At 46.0% G+C, this 17530-nt stretch overlaps 1 protein-coding gene across 1 annotated transcript in view; it reads right to left on the bottom strand.

Annotated features, from left to right (window-relative positions):
• The window catches only part of PAPPA (pappalysin 1), a 181284-nt gene extending 174757 nt beyond the window's left edge, over window positions 1-6527 (bottom strand). Inside the window, exon 1 of the mRNA XM_075111900.1 lies at window positions 5690-6527. Within this exon, the coding sequence (XP_074968001.1) occupies window positions 5690-6086 (397 nt within the window). The 5' untranslated portion in view covers window positions 6087-6527. The remainder of the gene's footprint in view (window positions 1-5689) is intronic.
• Window positions 6528-17530: the final 11003 nt, after the last annotated feature.

The following is a 17530-nucleotide window of genomic DNA, read 5'->3' as shown; positions in this document are numbered from 1 at the left end:
CCAGGTGCTGAAGAAGGCATTTCTCCACCAAAAATCCCTGCTCTGCCCAGCTGACGTGCCCCTGCTGCGTTTAACCGGGGTCGGGCCCCAGTGACCAGGGAGGTGCCCGCCAGCGGTTCGGCTCTTTGCTGTTCAACACACCCAGCCAAGGATCTCTCCCGCCCTTGGCAAAGGCTAATGACCACATGAAGCTCATGGAGAAGCACCAGCAAACTCCTGGGCCCGCTCTGAAAGCGGGGACCTGTCCCATTTTTCACGAGTGGCACCTACCTTCATGGGAGGGTCTGGGTTAGGGTCCCCAGGGAGCCACCGTTGCCCCTCGCATCGCTGCAGTGTTCAGTGAGACCTCTGGGATTTGGGATTTAAGTGCACCCCTCACTACGCCACGTGTGGCTGGGGCTGATGGTGGGCACCTCCGCCTCTGCTCAGCGCGGCCGTGCCGCGGGATCCCCTCGGCCGTCTGCAACGCTCGCCAGCTGCCGTGTGGGGAGGCGACACGGGGACCCGGAGAGCAGCTTCAACCTGACGCAATAACTTTCAGGCATCTGAATCACCGACCATGTCTGTCTTTCTGCGATGGCTTAGTGTGCGAAGGCTCTCCAAGGGCTTCTTCTCGCCCTCACCGTCGAGGCCCGCCTGCTGCCGCTCTGCTCTGCGCTTCTCCAGACGTCTCCACAAATCCCCGAGGAGAGCCCCGCTCCCGCTCTCCCTCCAGACACCATTCCCTCAGCTCGCTTTCTGCCTCGTGCAAGTTTTTCTAACTGAAACAGGCTGGCTTGAAATAAATCAGGCTGAAATGAAGCTTGGAGAGGCAAGCTCAGCCTGGGACACATCTCCGTGCCTACTGGAGACAGCCATGCATCATTTAGGAATCTAAATTTATCATCCTTCACACACACAGAGTCAATTTTCCCTCTTTCTTTTATTACCGTTTTATTAATTAGAGCAGCCTAAGTAAGGCAGAGTAAGTGCTGTAAGAAAAATAAAAACCCTACCAGCTTCTAACCGTGCTGTTCTGAGTGTGGTGTGTAGCTGGTCAAAAGAACGAGACTGGTTAAAATTGGAAATCTTATGGAAAGAAAAATCCTTTTTCTTTTCCAGTTTCTGACTCCTGTCCCGGCTTCTGCAGGCTGAAGGAAATGTGCTGTTCAAATACAAATATTTAGTAAATGACAAGCTTTACCGTATTTTTTCAGTGGCTTATTAGTCAAGCTTTATCCAGACCCATAGTCATGAAGTGGCTAAGCATTTGAACCCGTCTGCAGGGAAGCCAAAACCACACAGCTACCTGCAGCCTTCAGCAACGGTGTACAGGAGGCTTGTCGCTCCGACGGAGCATCTGGACCCTTGGGTCCAGCCGTTACTCCATTCCGCCCATCGTGCCCATCACCCCAGGACCCGCACATGCCAGCGCTAATTAAAAACAGAACTACAAGCTTTACGTTTGACTTACTCTATAGTCCTTAATTCTAGTACTCCGTTACAGATCAAAACAAGAAAATTCATTCAATTAAAAGACCAGAGGCTGTTGAAGATGAGCAAATGCTGCATTATCTATCTACCCGTTATTTTAACGCCAGTGAAACTCAGAGTAACTCTCTGTTGACAATGTCCTCAAGTTCCCACCACACCTGCAACAAGGATCAGCTCTGGAGACAGGACCCAGCTCGCCGATTCTACCTGAAGTGTATTAAATCAATATCAAACTCCAAAACTTCCGAAGGGAACCAAATTAACCCCCCAAATTAAACATACATTCTTAAACCCTGTGGAGGGAACAGACCTACGCAGTGTCAATTACATGTCTTATAATTGCCCAATTATTGGACCCCGACACAGATGTTTCTCAGTCTCTTACATGCAAGAGCTGTGGCTTTAAGTGAGCTCCACTGTGCTGATTTTGGCATTTCTTTCCCTTTGGATTCTGCTGCAGTTTTATGTTCATCAAGGACTGAAGTTGGGAAAACATAGGCACTCCCTTACATATGAAGCTTTATTAAGTTGGGATCATGCTCTCTGTTGGCAGGCAGAGGAATAGAGAGACAGAGGAGAATGAAACCGGGAAGGGAAAAAAAAACCAAACCAAAACACAAACAACTTTCACTCTTCAGAGCAGGCACGCCTTCTTACTCCAGCTCCCACTGCCGATCATTCATCCCGCTCCTCGCAGCTCCCAGCCAGTAAAGAGTCAACATCTCATTCCTGTGAAAACATGAGCTACCCCGCTCCTGAGCCATACACCAGAAAACACCCTGACAGGGACTCGGGAGGATCCTGTTTCTTAGGATGGAGTTGCATTTTCACAGTAGAACTGAAATATCTTTGATGACAACAGAAGCAAGGTCAACGGTGCTTTGAAGCGTCTTATTTTGCATGGCATGTGTATTACCTAACTTGACTACAGTCTGGACCTTAACTCCTTCCTTCACAACTAGAGATGCATTCAAAGACTCTACAGGGGAAAGTGTACAAACTTGCGTGATTAATACCACGTGCACATGTGTGTGTATGTAAGAGGGATCGACTGTGCTGTGTGGTAGGTACGCACATCCAAGGAGCGTTCGTCCAAGAACTGTATGGCCCGGGGAAGGAGGGAAGTAAGCACGAGCTGCGAGCTGCCTCGGCTGGAGAGCCGCACGGCGGGAGCCGCGCAAACGAAGCAGAGCCCAGCTCCGAAAACGCCTCTGAGCTTTTGCGTAACACAGACCAATGGGTCAGGCTTCTAGTTTCCCAACAGCTTTCCCTGACAAACGCCAGAACAGATATCAGTGAAGTCAAACAGGGCAGCAATAACATCACTGCCAACCAGCGTGAAAATTGGCAGAGCCTGGCACCAAGGACTGCCTATCATCAGAGACAGGGCATGGCCCGGCACAATGACGAAGCCTCTTAACAGCCCTGTAAAATTAGCCATTTACGAAAACAAATTGAATACTGCAGCAGAGGGTGACGTAAGGAGACTTGGCTCCAGACAGAAACAGAAACTCCTGTAGCCTGGATTAGCAGAAGAGATCCGTTATATCAGGGCTCAGGCGTAGAAGCTGATAACAACTCGGGTCCTACATGAGATTTTCAACAGACACACCAGGCTTTCCCTATAGGCACACATGTGGCTCCTGTATGACTTGCAGAGACTACTTATATGCCAGCAAGGCAGGGTGGAAGGGGAGCAGTCAACAGAGGCAGAAAGCAGAAAGTAGATGAAGATACAAGCAGGACTCCGAAAAAGAGTTGTCTTCCAGTCAGTCCTGCCCTCTCCCTCAGATCCGTACAATCACACAGTCTCCCACTTCACAACTGGGTTGGAAGATGGGGAGAAACTCACTTCTGCCACTGTCAGCAAATCTGACCCAGTCCCTGTCCCCTTGATTTCAGTGGGGTCCTACAGATGCAGCTTCAACGGCAGAACAGGGCTTCTGCGTCTGTCACATCCCAAAACAGTGAAAATGAGAAAGCCAAGAGTTTTGGCAGCCAGAACCCTTGACTTCCTCACTGAGGGAAGCGTAATCTCTCCCTAAGCTTGCTGCAGGTCTGGGAGGCTGTGGTGTGCAGAGGGTACTCCGAGTGAGTTCCTCTTGGACTTCTTCCAGGTGTTTACACACAGAGCCAAACCTGGCTCCTCTTCAAGAGTGCGTGGGGGGGGGGGGAGGCGGAGCTTCAAAATAAAATAAAAATCACAAAGCCCTCCTGAGCTGAGCTGCAACCTCTACGGTGCTAAACTGGGGCATTTCTTTTCATTTTTCACAGTGGAATGTTATTTCCATGCATAAAATGGGTCAAGTGTTTTATACAGGCAACAACCCAACTTCCCCCATCCAATTAAAGTATCTTACTACAAATGATCTTTGTGTGTGTTTGTCTAGGTTCCCTGTTGTATGAATCGGAGATACTTGCACCAAAGACAGACATGGGGTCTTAGGTGTTGGGTTAAGCACATTAGAAAATACACTGACCGTGTTTTGCCACTGGTGAGATCAGCGTAAACCCAAATTCTGCCTTCCCTAACTTGAAAGAGAAGCACTTTGAGCCCTGGGGTTTAAGTTAGGATTGGGAACCAGAAGAGCGAAGTGTGAGAAAGCCAGGGAAAATAAAGCAAGTAATAATCTATTTCAGCTATGAAATAACTCGTCTGCCTGTCGTACTCAAGGCAAAAGGGACCAGCCCATGCCCAGCACCTCCCGCCCGCCCCGGCAGCCACACACCCCCCGCGTCCCCCTCCTCACAAGTCAGCAGGGCAGCCGGGACTGGGGAAAGTTAAGGCAACGCTCTGCTGAGTTCATCTTAGTTTTTGTTTTCCTTAGGACAAAGCAACTTTCCTGCGAGACGACAGTCGCGCGGGTCAGGGATGGGGCAGCGGAGATGGAGCAAATCGGCGAAGGGAGGGCGGCCGGCGAGAGGCGCGCGGGGCTGGTGCGGGGCAGCCGCGGTACCCCCGGCACAGGCATCGCTGCCTTCTGGTAGGAAGTGACTCCAGCTAAAGGGAAAGGGGAAATCCTCCCTGTCTCTTTAAGGCATCCCAGGACATGGAAACTTTGTACTTTCAGGGAATCTCCTTGCCAAAAGAACTGTAAAACATGTCTTCCTTCCCCCCCCCCTCCCCCCCCCCCCGTTTCTCTTTCTGACTTGTTTTCTTTTTTTCCAGGGGCATTTCCATTTTCTATTACTTCCTTCAGAGCGAAGATGGATGTGGCAACATTTATAAGGGTTTGTAACCCTCGGAAAAGTATCCGATTTCACGACAACTTCGCTGCACTTTATCACTAAAGCAGGGAGAGGGCGGGAGGTGGCGGGAGGGAGGGGGAGAGGGAGCGAGCGCGGGGGAAAAGGACCCAAATTCATGATGGGCTCATAAAATTTAAATAAGAAAAGTGCAATATTCCTCATGATTGTTCAGCTCAGACAGCTTAGACTGGTAGCTGCTTTGAGTACTAAATGATTTTATAGGGCTATTTGACCTTACAATCATTTGTGTTACACTTGCCATTTCTAAGGGGAGACAAAAATACTCAATGCATCCTCTAGCTGCAGCGCTAGTCCCAGCCCCAGCTGAGTGTCGAGGGGTTGGGAACTTTATAAACTCATTCGATTCATTTGAGGTTTCACAATAGCCAAAAGTTCCTTTAAAGCTTTTTGGAAACCACATGCTAACATTGCATCTAAAAAGGTAACAGAGAAGTACACTGAAGAGCTAATAAACCCAAGGAAATCGTATAGGGACCTTAGATATGCATTTCTTTGCAGCCACACACTAGACACATACATTTCTTTTCATACATACATACAAGCTGCTTTCAAATGCTCTATTTACAGTTTTCCAACCTGAAAATTAGGTAAAAACCCACCGTAAGAGCTCTCTCTCCTATCTGCATCTTAATCCGCACACACAGAAATAAAGAACCTACCCCGGATACTGCCATTTCCCCATGCAAAAGTTTACATAACTTTTTCTGCAAGCATACACTTTCAGACAGTTTGCCGAGCTCCGGGATTTCACCGAATATATATATAATAAACGCACCCGAGCGTGTTTACACATGCACTCACGTCCATATGTACGCTGCAAGGCACACACGCACAGTTAAATGTACACACACATCCACTACACACACGCACGCCTACAGCTGGCTGTTCTGCCGGCTGCCGAAACGTAAAAGGGATGCTGCAGCCACAGGCACGACGAACTACCTACCTGCAACGACAGCCGGAGATCTCTGTCCTCCTTCAGCTTTCAGCCACACTTGCAAAGTGAAGGCATCTCGGGGCAGCTCAATATCTGCCTTCAGCCGCAGCTGATCACCTTGTCCACTGAAATAGAGCGCCCTGCTCGGGGTAAGGGACTCCTCTTCGTCCTTTACCTCCCGCTGTTGCCTCCTGCGGGGGACATGCCCAGGCTCCAGCCCAGCAGTGGAGCGCCTTCCTCGGGCTAACCTGGTGGCACAGGTGCCCGGGGCAGTGTAGAGGAGCTGGCGGCTGTGCCTGGTGTCCCTTCTTGCCCTGCGGGAGCGCTCGTCCATCCCACATTCGGGTCCACTGGCTAGGGCTGTACAGAGAAGCGCAAGAGGCAGCAGCAAACTCCAGAGCTGCATTTCCAATCTTCCCCCCCCTTCTCCCCTGCAAATCCTCCCGATCTGCCAGCTTTGGGCTCCTCCTTGCCTTGACTTTCTTCTCTTGTTCACCCTTCTTGGTATTTGCTCTTTTTATAACCCTTCTCAGTTGCTTTTTCTTTTCTTTTTTTCTTTTTCTTTCTTTCTTTTTCCTGCTTATAGATTTTTTTTCCTTAAAACAAATAAAAATAAAATAAATCAAAACTCCTTCTTGCTTGAAATGTATTTCTCTGTTCTTCCTCCTCTATCTGTCTTCTTCTCCTCTATTCCTCCACAGCTGGAATTCCTCTCTCTCTTCTTTTCTCTGCTGGATTTTCTTCCCTTTATTTTTTTCTTCTTAAAAAAACCACACACACACTCTCACACACACACACACCAAAACAAAAAAACAAAACAACCCCCCCAGCTTTCTCCAAGACTCAGACCCACTGATTTCCCTCCCCCCCAAAAGATGCTCTAATCTATTTATTTTTTTGGCCTCCTTTATAACATAAGCCACAACCCCCTCCTTCCCCCCAACCTCCCCCCCTCCCTTCTTCTCCACAAAATGAAAGAAAAGAGAAAAAGCCCCTCAGAAGATGAGTAAACAAGAATATGCTAATCTACTCTAGGGTGCTCCACCTTCCCAATTGAATGATTCCCATTAAAACTGCAGGGATCATGACTAATCAATCAGCTTGAAGGAACAGATAGCTCCAAAGGTTCAAACACTTTTGCTGTTTTCTTTCCCCCCTTCTTTTCCTCTCTCCCTCTTTCCCCCTATCACTTTCCCCCCTCTTATTTATTTTTTAAAGAAGACAATCAAGATGAATGGATCAATGTGACAAAAATCCTGCACCCCCCTTTTTGCAGTCTCCCCAGCTTTCTTTCTCAGTCCAGTCCAAAACACACATTCCTATTTTTTTTTCTTGGCAAAAGAGAAAGCTATTTCTCCTCTCAGACTCCCCGTTGCACTTTGCTGGTAAACCTTATGCTCCTCTGCAGCACATAAAGAGTCTTGAAACTTGAGTCTCAGATATTTTTTAATTGCTTGCTTTCTTTCTTTCTTTCTCTCTTTTTCACTCTCTCTCTTTTTCTAATTCTTTCTTTTCCTCTTATTATTTTCTTAAAGTTATGCAATCAGCCAGGCTCCCCCTTTTGTGGTCCCCCTCAGTGCAGTTGTGTGCAGCTAATCCAAATGTTGCATCAAAGGTCCCCATCGAATCATCAGGAGCTAAAAGGAGAGAAGCTTTTTGAAGAGCATTTGCCTTCCAGAAGCTGTAGCAAACAGAGCAGGATTTGGCTTTTGAATGCTCCAAAGACTCCTGTTTTTTTTTAAATAATAATAAAAAAAATTATTAATTTTATTGGTGGGTTGAGTCAAAAAATCCTCTCTCAATATTGCTAATTTTTCAGTCTAAGGAATTCAGCTCTCCTGGTTTCCTTGGCTTAGTTGTAGCCACAGGTAAGATTCTGGCTGCTTGCTGGTTTGTAGATCTCTGTTTCTGAGCTGGGACGTTTCTTTTTTTTCCTCCTTTCTTTTTTTTTTTTTTTAATATTTTTTTTTCACTCTTTAAAGATCTCAAAAGCTCCCCCTGATGGCAACAAAAAGGATTTTTCCAAGTACTTAATAAGTGGAAATGACTTAGCAGTAGCACACTCTGAACCTACGGGCCGCTATTCCGCTCAGAAGTAGTCCAGGAGAACCAAGTTAAACCGCACCAGATGCAGTCACAAACCCAGTAACCCACATCATCCCCTTCTTCCATCTCCAAATTAACCACTGTCACACCTTACTTTCCTAGAAACTTTTAGCAGCAACCACGCAGGAGAGTTTTCCTGGGACTGTAATCGTTCCGCTTTTGCAGATCGCCCTGTTAGTATGAGTTTGTTATGACTGCTCCCACTTAAAATATACATGATAAAATTAATGAAAGTAAATTTTTCAATGAGAAAGAGTTGTTGCGTGCTTGAAAGGCTTCCAAGAGATGTTTTTTTCAGTTTTTAATTTGCAAACACTGAAGAACGTGCAATTGGCATTTTCAGAGATCTGGGCTATATCCACGAAGCCCCCCCAGAAGTCGGCAGGAACTCCAGCTGACCAGCCCTCTCTAACCGTACAGACCTTCCCTCCACAACAGCTCGACTTACAAGACAGACACAAAATACTGGCAACATCTACAAAGTTTTTAATAGAAGACCTCAAAGCAATTAAGGCTCTCAACAACCAAGAGGAAATTGTTAGCTGGGAAACAAACCGTACCACGGTATAAACTCCCACAAATGTCCTGAAGAACTCAGAGGGATGCAAAAAAGACACTCATGTGTACGTGCCTGCTCGGCAGAAACAATTTAAGATCAGAGCTTAAGTACTGCGCTTTACTATTCTAATTCAGCACATAGAGGACAGTGCAAATCAAACACAAATTCAGAAATTTAAAGCGAACCTGTTCAACTTCAAATAAGAGCTAAACCAGGAAGAGCCCTGCTGCCGGGGACACTGCTTTCTCCACTTGACAACTCCCCCAAAGTCCCCGGGAACTTTGCCCACGTCGAGTCTGGAAGAGCAGGCTCTTTAACTTAAATAACGCGGGTTCCCGTTTTTCCAGTGGAAAAAGCTAATTCTGTGAAATCACAATGTTTCTTAGCGACATTATGACTTGGCTGAAATCATCAAAGAAAATTACTGAGGCATTTCAATTGGATGGCACCGCACCGTTTCATTTGGAACATATTTGGCCTTCTACCTCTTAGAATATCACCGACAAAAGAAAGGGCTTCGCTGGGACCAAAGCATGACGCTTCAGCGCATCAGGCCGCAACTCCAGTAACAAATTCTGGGGTGTTCTTGCTACAAAGGACAGGCCCAAAGCTCAGCTTTCTGTACTTACAGAAGACAGAAGAAAGTATGAAAAGATGGAATTTACCTCTAGAGCATGAATTTCATGTTCAGTCAGTTTTATTTCTAAGACAGCAAAAGCATAAAGAAAATGTGATACATAAACTCTTGAGTCCTGAGTGATAAAGAACAGAGAGTGGAAGAGATGTGATTTTTAGGAATAGTGAGTAAATCTGGGATTCCTTAAGTCTGTGGGTCAGATCTAACTTCCCTGACAACAGATGAAATTCTACCCTGCACAGATGGACGTTTATTCTCTGCTTAAGCCAGTACTTAAGTGATGTACGGGCCTTCTGGCAGGGGGGTTTCTGCCCAAGGAGAATAATCCTCCTGTTGAACTCGAGTGGAGTACTCTCCTAAGTAGAGGGAGCAGGATATTATCCTGCATCTAGAGGTATTTTCACAAGAAAAAGGAAAAAAGCACCAAACCCTAGATACACATACAGAGACAAGAATTAAAATAGATATTATGCCAAAAAAATAGCATTGAGCTACATGCTGTATGCAGTCATTGTAAGGAGAAATACTCAGCAGGAATCTGAGCTGAAGCTGCCAATAACTCCCAGGTTCAAGACTAGAGCTGAGTGAATAAATCATAACAAATAATGGTTTTGTCAAATTTTGACTTTTTTTCCCTCCTATTTGCAAGCAGACCGCAAAACCTCTTAAATACGTTCAAAATTATATGCCCATTTCTTCCTCATATTTAGTATTTCTCTAAGGCCAGTTAGCACACAATTTACTGTAATGTACACATTTTCATGTTTGTTCTGTGTTAATTAGGCAAGGAAGTAACAGAGCATTATTTTTGGCTCCCTGGGGGTCAGGTTTAATCACTCACGATATAGTAAGATTCCTAATTTTAGATATGATGGGAGATTCCACCATTTGAAACTCTCATTGTGAAAAGCAGCGTTGGCTCTCCAAATTACTCACATGAAGGTCAATTAAAAACAATGTTTCTTGAAAGTCGAGCTGAAAAGCCTGCCAGTTACAGCTGAATTGAGGCCCTACTATTTTGGGCAAGTATTTGTACATATTTGTCCTCACTGTGCAGAACTCCATCAATCACAGCAGAGGTTTGCACGGTTTTTACCCCTCACCGATATCCCAATCAAGTCTCTCCCAACTTGGCTTGTGTTGAGGATCGCTGAAACACAATCCAACAGCTACTCTGTTCAGAATCAGACAGGGTCCAGACAGCAGATTTTAATGCGACGTGTTGGATTCAAGGAATATTTTATGCAATCAACAATGGTATGATAGGAATCACACTGCCTCCACAGAATAGCGAGGAATGAAACCCAAAGAGCCGAGAATAGCTTCAAAGAAAAGGGATTTGGGCATTCTGGGTTGTGAATCCCATGAAGTCCAGCACCTCTTAGGAGACAGAGCCACTCGACTGGTGTCAAGACAGTGAGACAAGGTTGCGTTAGGTGGAACATGGCGGCAGCTCCTCGTGAGCACAAGGAAACGCAGAAATGCTAATAACCGAAAAACCAACAACAAAAAAATGTCAAACATGTTCAGCCCTGGAAAAGATTTAACAGAAGACCTAATTTGGACTCAGTGTAAATTTGCCAGTTTTTTAAATGCTTTCTCTATCTGTCCTTCCTCCTCCTATTTTAAAAAGGAGAAACGATTAAAGGTTTGTGTGCCGCCTTTGTTGTCACACGCCACACTATTAACAACCCTGATTTTAAGATCCCTTTATAACTATTGCCTGCACACTCATAATTCCATACAGCTACACTGACTTGAGCAGAAATCAGAACGCCAGCACTACATTGCCTTTACAAGTGGATAAGAGACCCTTCTACTGCTGTTCCCCCAGTTGTCCCGTATGTAAAATACACGCTATGTTAATTTACATCAATAAAACAGCTTCACGTCAATTTGAAATATACCATTTAATCCAGAAAAGTTTACTGAACAATTAAGGAGTGCAATAAATGACAATCAAGACTAAATATATAATTGATAATTGAGGTATCAGTAATTTTATAAGGTAATTTGCAGTCAGTGGCTATAAATTCCTATTTAAACCTGGCATACCACTCTTTTTTGCCCTGCAGAGAGCTGTATTTCCTAACAATAGTGATGCCTGTTCGCCTGGAACTTGGTTACTTTATCCTTCAAATTTCCCTCATGAAATATCGTATTTCCAGAAAAGTTACATATTCTTTGTATTTTTTTCACCACATTCTTGAAATACATTCTTGGGGGTGGTGCAATGATCTCTACTCTACAGCATTGTGGTGGGAGCAAAAAGACACTGTAGATGATGTAAGCAATGGGGCACATTCTTCCTCTTCAATTAAACCAGGTAAATGCTGATTAATTCAGTGGGTTCATTTAAATTTGGCCGGTATACTGCAATTCTGGGTGTTCGGGATGGACTGCCCACATGAAATCCTTGCTCGGGCGTGAAGAGAACAACCACCGGACCTCACCTATGTGGGGCCCAGTCGCCACTCCAAGGCCACGTCCCTGTGACCCCAGACGCACACGTGAGGATGCACAAGGCTTATGTGAGCAGCCCCAGTGGGTCCCACGGGGCGACTGTGGGGCCAGGGCCTCTACCTCTCACTTCTGCAGGGCCTCATCCCGATATGGGAGAGCACCACACAGGCAAAGGAGGCAGGTTCCTAAACCAGCAGACTGATGGGGGCAGCAAAATCACAGCCTAAAGCAAAAGATACGGCGAGAAGGAAGGACCTCCTGGGTCTCAGCAAGTGCCCACAGCACCATGCCCAGCCAGCCGCACACCACCGGGGTGGCCGAGGGGCTCCCCTGCACGCCTGGGGCAGGCGCGAGCTCCCAGTACCCTCCCGAGGCCCCCCTGGCATCGACCCTATAGCAACAGCCCTGCTCGGAGCCCCCTGCCCCTCTTGCACCCCAACAAGAACACAAAAACTCTTTGCCTTTCTTCCCCCTCTCATTTAAGGAGACTAAAATGATGTTTATTTTAAAAGTCCGTTTGCCCAGTTATTTAGGATCCTCACATGAAACCCAGGCTGCTGAAACCCAGAAGTGCAGAAGACTGTTTTTATTGCTTCTGCACTGTTTGCCCAATGAGGAATTTCTGCAGGGCCGGGAGGAAGGGATATCAAATGTTGCTCTTGAAAAAAACGGGTAAAACCCAACACGGTGTACAAGGAGATGCCCTGATTTTCCAGAACACAAGATGTGTTATGTGGCTCCCAAACCATCTCACCCAAAGGTTACGTGCCCTCCACTATTTCTGGGGTTGGGCCAGACGCTGGGGAAAGCGAATTGGACCTGGCTGGGAAGGAAATGGCAACAAGACAAGCAGTCAACTGACCGCGAAGGGGAAACTTGTCATTTGCATCCCCTAGTGATTGGCAAATACCAGAAGCTGGTTTATGACCTGCAGGAGGAGGACTGCACAGGGCCATTGCTTTACTCACACCTGAGCACATTCAGTTTGTTTGGGCTGCCTCGCTGCACTCTGTAACTCGAGAGAGTTACAAGCCCACCCTGACATCCACTGGGGCCACCTCAAATCCATCTCTACGATGCACAGGAGTAGTCAGGCTCCCGAAACAGCCAAGACCAAATCGGGAGGGCAACAGGGGAGAAGAAAAGACTATTTCACTGAATCAAAGACTTATCAGAGGGCACCAGACAGTCAAACAAGTCTAAGAGAAAAGACCGAGGCTTGCTTATTACGCAGGGGTCCCCTGCCTTTGTAAACATACGGTACATTAGCAGATGTTCCACCCAAAGAGGCCCATATCCACAACACAAAACACACCACTGGATCGCTGTTAATTAGTCACTGCCCCACAGGCAAGTCTCAGCCCAGAGGTCAAGGACTGGGTAAGCTCTGGAGCCTGAACTATCCTCTTAGACCTACTAATGTTTTCCCCACAAGATAAATAGTGACACGGGTGCAGAGCGGGGAGGGGGGCTGCCTGGGCAAGGCGTAGGGGGCCTCTGCTAGCTGGGTACCTGTTCAGAAGATACATAGGAGGTCATCAGTCTTTGAGCGCTCTGCTCTGACATCTTCCTCTAACCATACATCACTTTTAGAACATTAAAGAGAGAAAGGTCATTATCAGCTGTCCTGGAGGAGGAACACAGCAGAAGCGGCGGGGCGGCTCCCCGGCCCCACGCGCCAGGGTGGGCTCACTCGCGGGGGGTGGCATCGGCCGCTGGAGGAGAGGTGACTCCAGGGGGTGGGGATGGGGAAGAGGATCCGCTTGCTGCACTCGCAGCTCCCCCAAAGTGTAGTCAGCACATTGTGGTACTATATCAGAGGAGCTGCAGAAACTGCTCTGAAAGCCAGAAGGAAAGTCTGGTGCTGGCACGTACGTATGCATGGAGACAGACAAGGAGCAGGACTCAGACAGACAGATGGAAATACATGGCTCAGGAATAATCTCAAAAATTCAAACATCTTTTGGCCATGTTTTGGTATTCACAGGCATCATCTACAACAAAGTTTAACGTACCCAAATGTTTTTCCTAAACTAAATTTCTGCTCCAATGCCAGTACTAACAGGATTAACAAGAGAACCCTGTCGTGTCTTGCTATTGAAGAAGATAATCAAGCAAATGATAAACAAATTGATCAAGAGAAAGACACTGTGTGTCATTCTGCAGCAAGAAAGCCAAAAGACAGAATTCAGAGGAAAAGCTGCTCTCTGCATTTGAGAGCTATTCCCAGCGAAATGGGATTTCCCCTTTCTGCTTTCATTTGAATGGCATTTGAAAAACACAGCTGCAGAGTCCCATGCACACAAGGTACGGAGCCAAGTGGGGAACCCTCCCAGTCAGGCTGTCACAGCCTTCAGCAGCGGATCTGAATTTAGCAGTTTGTCCTGTCTTCACAGCACACAGGGCCCAAGTCAAGTCCTTGACTGAAAAGCTCCCAAGCCTCAACAGGCACCTGATCCTCATCCGGACTTGGGTCCTTGAGATCAGCCATAAATCAGCAGTCAAAGGCTAACTTCTGCCCCAGGCCGACAGAGGAGGTCAGTCCGAACACGAAGCACCCGGCACCTGAACCAAACCACAGATTATACCTTAAACCTGAAGTTCAGACCAAGGCAGGCAGGATCTGGCACTGCAGAGCAAGGTGATCACCTGCCTGCCTGGAAAATGTATCTGGTCTTTTCAGTCACGTGCTTAGCTGCAGAATCTGAAAAATCTCATAGCTATCTGTCATCCCCTTGCACCTGAAGCAAGCACTCCAGAGTCCTCCCTTCCTGACCCCAGCCACACTGTCAAGCTTCGCCATCCTCATACCGGCCTTGCACCCCGTCGGCGTCATCTTCCCATGCCCCCCAATACTCTGCCCCCAGAACCCACAGATATTAATTGATATGTCAAAAGAAAGTTCAGGCAAGGATGTACTAAATCAAAACATTCCACTCATACCTCCCCGGCTTCTCAGTGCAACCGAGATTCTTCAAATAGAGTAAAAAAAAACCAAAACAAGACAAAACAAAACGGAGGAGGAAAGAACAGAAAGAGTGGAAATAGAAACCAGACAGAAGAAAAGCAGAAGGAAAAAGAAAACCAACAGAAAAACACAAATAAATTGGAGGACAGCCCTCGCTAAAAGCTGCAGGTTGGGATATTTTTGTTAAGAATTTGGCATCGGTGGCTTTCTGTGATATGTCACTGTGTGAAATAACTACAATATCGCAGGCATCATAGGAAACAATTGCCATATGTGAAGGTGGTGGCAGCCTGTGCTTTCCCCACCACCCCCTATTGCTTTCGTCTGCACTGAAGCTGCGTTTAAACTAGTGAAATCCACCTCTATCTGTCTTAATGTATAAATACATTTTCAGCCAAGACCCACCACTGGCTATAGTTGTATGGCAACTCTCAATCGAAATGTCTAAGCAGGGTTTTGACTTTATCCCCAGCTCATTGTTAATGCATTTAACAGGATTTTCAAAAATTTCCTTTGCTCTTTGAGGTGATACCCGGTTCTCCAGTGATACGTAGCAGATCTCTCTGATGCAGCGCAGCTCACTATCGAGTGTCAAACCCTGTTTGCCCACTAGCATAGAAAAACAGAAAACATCATATGGACAGCTATAAAAGCTGCAGAGAACTGGATCTGAGAAAACTAAAACCTTGTTTGTATTGGAGGATATTTCATGCATCCTAGTTTTAAAACTGCTTGTTATTGCATGAGTACATCTGTGCACAGAATTAGACACACTAAATGGACTGGCCTGTTGAAATGGCAGCTCAGATACACTCCTAAGGCAGGTAATTAAACCAACGAGTACGTGAGTGACCTGGTTAAGAATCTCAAGAAAATAGAAAATTCCTCAGGAGGCAAAAACTGGAATGGAAATATCAAAATTTATCCTGTAGCAAAAAATAGCCTCCTTTCATTCCTTTGCCACCGATGCTTCAAAAAAGAACGAGGAAAAAGAAAAGGGCATCAAATGAAAACCCAAATAATACATGAAAACATTCTCCAAAACGAAATAGGCGTAGAAGCACAAAGCCCTGTATATATTCAACGCTATTTTTAGAAAACATTTAAACCTACAGACTTCAAAATTAATTCTCCAAAGTACATTTCTATAGCGCAATACAAATCTCATTAAATTCCATAGTTCACAATATTTATACAGAAAGGTACCCTTTGCTATTAAATGCTATAGGACCTGCCCAGAAAGGTTAGCAACTCTTTCTAGGATACCAAAATCTTTTCAGTTCGGTTCATCACTAAAAAATGTTTGGACTGATTTTCATTGGATCAGATTTGAGTTGTTGTCAGGATAGTTTACTGAAGTTACTACAAAAAATAGGGAGGCTTTTTGTTCAGAAATTAAATCAACTTTGCTAGGAGTATTCACAATATTTTAGCCCTTAAAACATCACGTGCTCCGAAACAGAGCATGCTTTGTGGCAAGTAACGTATCGCCAACTTTTAATAGGAATAGCTGTACGGGCAGTTTGCAGCAATTACTTCGCGGGGAATGAGGGCAGCTCGCTCGCTGAAGGTGAGCGGGGTGATGAGCCCCACTGTGTGGGTTGGGGCACCCCAACCAAACTCAAGAGCTATAGAGGTTTGTTGGTGCTGCCTTTTCAATTATGTCAGTGGAAGCGAAGAATTTAAATAGGAATTGATGTTCACATATCCAACTACTAAGTTTCTACAAGGTTGCAAGGATAGCTGTTCTTTTTCCAACCTTGCCAAGTATGGCCAAGCTTGTCGAGTTGATCTGATCCTTTTTGATTGCCTTCTGTGACGTGATTTGTTGGAGGACATCATGAGCCTTCACTCCTCAAAAGCTCACCTAGAATCCACCTGAAAGTACCAGGAGGTAATAGAGGGACCGGGCAGAGGTGCAGCAGAAAAAAACATGCGCTGACATTCATTATACAAATTCAAGTCTTCATCCTTCTATGTCTCACATCTTTTGCCCACACTAAATTCACCAAGGCCACCATTAGAAAAATGCAGTTGAAAAATGAGGAAGATTATCAGGCTCAAGAACCCATACTTTAAACCGCATCCTATATTGGGTCTTTGTTTCCTCGTTCCACTAACTTACTTTTAATAAAGTTGATTGTAACAATAGCATGAAATTAAGAGGGAGAGGGAAAAAAGGGAGGGGAAAAAAAAGGAAGAAAAACACTCTCTGTTTGTTTAGATTGGGTCACATTGTGAATTTAGGTTTCGTTTTTCTCTTAATTTTGTGCAAAGATTGGCCTTAAGAAGAAACACATTTCTGGAATTGGGAACCTACAGCGTGGTACAGCTTTCAAGACACCATGCCAAAGTGTCTCTTTAATTATTTTTTAGATGAATTTTCCTTGTTCTGAGCTAATGGGTAACAGACCATGTCACAAAAATATCCCACATCCCAATTTATTCAGCAGAGAAGAGCTTTTCCTAAGAGTTTTCAAGGGGTTTAAAACCATAGGCAAAGAGTACTCAGACCCGATGCCTACAGGTTGTAGGCATCTAGTTCAGGTTCACTGCAGACACATTCAACCAATGACTTTCCAGTTTCAGCTGCAATTTAAGATTAAACTCAGGATGCTCACGAGGCAACAAACCTGTTTGCTTTCCTCTGTTCTTTCACTGCCTACACACCCCAGAGTAAGACCCTAAGAGAGCTCCCAGAAACTATAGGTACAGCTTCAACAACCCTTTAAAATGTACAAAATAAACCTGCCTGAGTGATTAAGATGTTTTTGGTATTTAAGATTACTGAATGCATGAAAATCAACAGATGCCCCTGAGTCATCTTCAGCCAGGAAAGTCATAAGAAACCCTGGAGCAAGCCATTTTCAGCGATAAAAGGCACCCAGGTCCGCGGCAGGAGTCACTGTGGGAAGCCAGCTGAGAAGCGTGGCTCTGGGAAGCTCTCAGCCCCTCCAGGTTCAGCCTTACTCTTCGGGAGCCACTGCCAGAGCAATGTGTTGGCTTGGGGCACCTCAGGCAAGAGCGGTGGCCAAAATCCGTGCAGGATGCTGGTGTTGGGGAGAGGCCGGCCCAGTGCCCCGGCCGGCCCGGCTCTGGGGGACCGAGAGGACCGGG

Source organism: Phalacrocorax aristotelis, chromosome 17, assembly GCF_949628215.1.
Source record: "Phalacrocorax aristotelis chromosome 17, bGulAri2.1, whole genome shotgun sequence".
Lineage (NCBI taxonomy): Eukaryota > Metazoa > Chordata > Aves > Suliformes > Phalacrocoracidae > Phalacrocorax > Phalacrocorax aristotelis.
This window is presented reverse-complemented; position numbering and strand designations above follow the sequence as displayed.